General features: G+C 47.8%; 1 protein-coding gene across 1 annotated transcript in view; it reads right to left on the minus strand.

The window, feature by feature from the left end:
- Positions 1-3552, minus strand: part of LOC308154880 (transmembrane protein 266-like) — a gene marked incomplete at both ends in the record, with an annotated part of 41812 nt that extends 38260 nt beyond the window's left edge. The window contains 2 exons of the mRNA XM_080528098.1: positions 2709-2903; positions 3413-3552. Of these exons, the coding sequence (XP_080384224.1) occupies positions 2709-2903; positions 3413-3552 (335 nt within the window). The remainder of the gene's footprint in view (positions 1-2708; positions 2904-3412) is intronic.
- Between the last annotated feature and the right edge of the window lie 1402 nt (positions 3553-4954).

Consider the following 4954-nt stretch of genomic DNA (forward strand, 5'->3'; position numbering starts at 1 on the left):
ACACCTAGGACCCCCCCAAGTCCAACACTGAGCTCCTGTAAGGGTCTTGTCAAAGGAAACCCTCCTGAAAAGCCAAATATCAGAGTGACCACTGTGGACAGCGGGTGTGCTGGCCACTGCAACATCCCATAATAAACATGATGATCCTGCGCTAGTGTGACTGTGGCTGGAGAGGAAGCGGATCGATACAGTAATGAGGAGACCAAAGCCCGTGCGTAAGCATTCAGGACAGCACTGCTGATATCAACACAATATACACTGTCAAGACCTGGAGTGCACTGACTGACTGACTGACATCCAGACATTCATCCATCCATCAACTCTCCTTCTCCATCCTAACCCTCCACGACTAGGATCCACTGTTATATATCGTAACAAAAGTATTCAGGGAGAGGCTGAACAGAGGAATGTTAACGATGACTAATGCAGAGGATTAGAGTACCATTTAAGGTAGTGGGAATGTGACAAGATAGGCATTAACTGGAGCTCACGCCTCACAGAGTTCAGTGGGATTTCATTCAACTTTAAGGAGAGAATGACACGTTTTACAACTCCCACTGCCAGGATGTTTTACAAGCTATGAAATAGAGACCTTTACTGTAAGTGTTACTAACACACAGGTGAAAGGATCTTTAAAACCCTGAAGAAGGCAGCTTGCCTTTGTTTGAAGTTATCTTTGAACCAACAAATGGAAACTTGGGGCCATGCACATAGCTACTGCACAGGAAAAAAAAGGGAAAAAAGGATTTGAATTTAACTACCTACTAATTTTAGTACTTAACTACCTACTAAACTAGCTACTAGCTATTTGCAAAATGCAGCTAAACTGATAGTTGAACTACATGTAGAACTACCTGCAAACACTGCAAACCCTAACCCAAAACCCAAAACAACAGTACAACCTGACAGAAAATGACGTAAGGGTTTAGCACCAAACAACACACAAGAAACATTGAGTGGCTCCTAGCTACACGTTTGACATGAAATGAGACAAACGAGAGCTGTAGTGTGTGTGTGTGAGGGCTCCCTGTGCTAACAGTAATGTGTTAGTGTCAGCACCGCCCACTGTAGAACCCGTCTGCTCCGGTCCTGGCCGGGCCAACAGAGAACCCAGTGGAGTGAGACCTGATCTGGTGTCAAACGGAGCGCTTGGACGGGAAGGTGTGCTGGACCACGGCACTAAACTTCTGGTGTTTATCTGTTTCCTGTGGAGGACTCACAGTACGAGAGGCCTGAGTCACTGTGGCTGGGCAGGCCGACTGTACACTGGCCAAAGTTGTACGTCGGAAAATAAAAAAAGAATGCTAATATTGTAACGCCAACCGTGTTTATCACAGAACATCCCTCACTGTCAGTGGCAGAGTTTAAACTATATAGCTGATACGATATAGAGGACTGAGGAGAGGACAGGGAGCTGTCAGGTACAGTATATGCTGGAGTTACGTCCGCATAGGAAACCTACAGCGTGAGTGCTTGAATTGAACCATCAAGACTATTTTTTTTATCCCCAATAACACAAAACTCATAAAATACTTTTTAAACAGTCGTTTAATCTGTAAATATGTGTACAGGTCGAGAACTATCTTTGGATCAGTGATCTTGAGGGACTTTTATTTCTGCACTTGTATTTTGTATTTTTATCTGTTGTTTCTCTTTTACTAGTGTTTTCTGTTAAGCACTTTGGGCGGCTGTTTTTGTCGTTGTAAAATGTGCTATATAAATAAACATTACTTACTTACTTAACACCTCAGAAATGACAAAAAATCTCTAATCGTTCACTGCTACGACCTACTTCTGGGTCGCAAAAATGCGAGAGGAAATGATGTAGTTATAGAATACGGTGTCATGTATAATTACGCAGGACTGCACGTCAAGACAGAGGAGTGTGAAGGCTGGTGTATTCTCTGCCGTGCCTGGCCGAGGATCGTGTCACGTTACCGTGTCAATTATGCTAATTATGTAATTGCCCAACGCAGGGGGAGAGGCATCTCACATGATTAATTGATTGTGCTTAACTTATGCACTGTACAACCCCCCAGAGGTGGTCAGTTATTGATTAACGCCCCCCGTTGTACGACGGTGGCGAGCGGAGCTAGACTACTAAGTCAGGGACTGGGAGGAGGGTACGGTCTGTATGAACACACTAACTTCACAACCAACCGTAGTAACGACCCTACCTCTCTATGTAAATGGTGAATGGACTGGCTTATATATAGCGCCTTATTCCAAAGCACTTCACAATGGCCTCTCATGTACCCATTCACCCAATTCACACACATTCACACACCAATGGCGACAAGCTACCATGCAAGGCGCCGGCCCGCTCGTCAGGAGCAATTTGGGGGTTCAGCGTCTTGCCCAAGGACACCTCGACATGTGGCCCAAGCCGGGGTTCGAACCTTCTACTTTTGATCACACTGGGCCGGAAAAAAAAGCATTTGGGCGGGTTGGGCTGGATAAATAGCATTTAGGCGGTAACTGAAAGTTACAAAATGCCTGAAGTTAAAACACACACCCTAGTAGCTACATACAATGTGTAATAGTAATATGCGGTTTTCTGACAATATAGGTTTTGGGCTGGTTTTTGGTGGATTTAGCGGTTTTTAGACTGTGTTTAGGCTGGAAATGGTCAATCCCATCTGGCAACCCTGACAGTGGCACAGTGCCTGGCAGGTGTTGTAGGTGTTTGTTAAGCGTGCGTCTCTCACCCCTCTCTGTTGTCGTCCTCGTCCAGGTTGGACAGCAGCTGGGAGCCGGCCAGGGACAGGTCCAGGGCGGCCAGGGGCAGGTCTCTGTAGCCCAGGCTGACCAGCTGCAGGGGGGCCGGGCGGGGGGGGGGCTCCTCCACGGGCTGGGAGATGATCTCCAGGTCTGAGAGGCCTGGCTGCTCCACCACCACCTCCCTGCACACACACACACACACACACACACAAACACACACACACACACACACACACACACACACACACACGCACACACACACACACACACACACACACACACACACACACACGGGGCACCAGAGCAGAATGACAACAATCATTTTGACATGAATTATAGATGTGCATGAATACTTCTGTCTTGGGGTGGTAAGAGAAGTGTAAGTGATACAAACACCAACCGTTACTGAATAAAAATGTATCTGAATCTATTTTCTTTTTTTGCCACAATTTCACAACAGACTCATTCTTGAGGTCCGTAGCAGCACACCAACACACCTCTATACCGCCCTGTCTGCCCCACCTCCAGACGGGAGCGTGTCTATGTTCCCACAGCCCTTAACCGTAACCCTGACCCTGGGAACACAGGGCCTAATTTTGATGGAGGGGAAAAAATCGTTAAAATAGAGACATAGGGATGACCCCCTCCAGACCACTGTGGGAGTGTACCAGGAGGAGGTGAGGGAGTGTACCAGGAGGAGTGGGGTTGTGGGCCTGTAAGAGTGGATAACACAGTGCGTCCGTGGGCCCCAGTGGTGTAAAAGCTGGGCCGTCTCAATAGAGCATGGAGGTGGAGACACATGTGACACGTCTTTGGTGTTTTGGTCCTCATATTGGCAACCAATCAAAAACCTTCTGACTTTTCTTTTGAAACACGGAACTACGTTTCAACGTTGTTGAGAATCACAACACAAACTCGCTAGTCAAGCCAAAATACTGCAACAACGCAATGGATTGGGTGAGTAATCCCCCACTGCTACCTAGTTAACTAGAACACCAAGTTACATTGTTACCTAGTTAACTACAACACTACTTTACATTGTTAGCAGGCTCACAAAACAAGCTGTGTTAGTTGACTAGCGACGTGTCGATTGATTTTCAACAATGCGGAAATTCAGTATTCACATTTTTTCGAAAGAAAAGTCAGATCATTACGTCGGATCCCGGTTACGAGGAGGACCAAAGCATTAGAACGTGACACGAATGTGTCCCTAGCACGAGTGCAGCTGCCGACACTGTTACCCTGTGGTAGCTTATTTTTAGACCGGAGCAGATGCTGGTGTGTGTCGGCCGTTGCCGTGACGTCAGTCGCCCCCCCCCCCCTCGTCAGCTGAGTGGGTCGGTGCTCTCCCTCCCGTACAGTAAACACGAAGGAACGAGGAAATGAGGAGGAGGAGGAGGAGGAGGAGGAGGAGGAGGAGGAGGAAGCGAGAGAGAGCGGTAGTAGAAGATGAGGAGGAGAGAGAAGAGGTCAGAAGGTTGTAATTACAAGCAGCAGCCTCCCACTGATTCTCATTCAATGATTGGCCTTGCTCTGTATGTCAGGGAGCACTGGACTGGGCTGTGCTGGGCTGTGCTGGGCTGTTCTGGGCTGTTCTGGGCTGTTCTGGGCTGTTCTGGGCTGTTCTGGGCTGTTCTGGGCTATACTGGGCTGGGAAGTGATGTGCCTTTAGGTAGTGTGATTATGAGACTACTAGGAAAAGAGTCAGAGATTATGATGATGATGGTGGTGGTGATGGTGCTGAGGGTAATTATCATGAACATATTCCTTGCAGACATCTCTATAAACGTAATTATTCCCCATCTTCCTCTCCCTCCTCCTCCTCTCTCTTCTCCTCCTCTTCCTATCCCTCCTCTTCCTCTCCCCCCTCTTTCTCTCCCTCCTCCTTCTCCTCCTCTTCCTCTCCCTTCTCCTCCTCCTCCTCCTCCTGTTCCTCTCCCTCCTCCTCTTCCTCTTCCTCTTCCGTCTCCTTATCCTCCTCTTCCTCTCTCTTCTCCTTATCCTCCTGTTCCTCTCCCTCCTCCTCTTCCTCTTCCTCTCCGTCTCCTTATCCTCCTCTACCTCTCCCTTTTCCTCCTCCTGTTCCTCTCCCTCCTCCTCCTCCTCCTCTTCCTCTTCCTCTCCTCCTCTTCCTCTCTCTTCTCACTTATCCTCCTGCTAATTATTACGAAAAACAACAACACTGGAAGTCCTTAAACAGTCTTCCAGTTCTTCCATCATCTTTAAAACAAAC

Source organism: Nansenia antarctica, assembly GCF_963989245.1.
Source record: "Nansenia antarctica genome assembly, chromosome: 4".
NCBI classification, from domain to species: Eukaryota; Metazoa; Chordata; class Actinopteri; order Argentiniformes; family Microstomatidae; genus Nansenia; species Nansenia antarctica.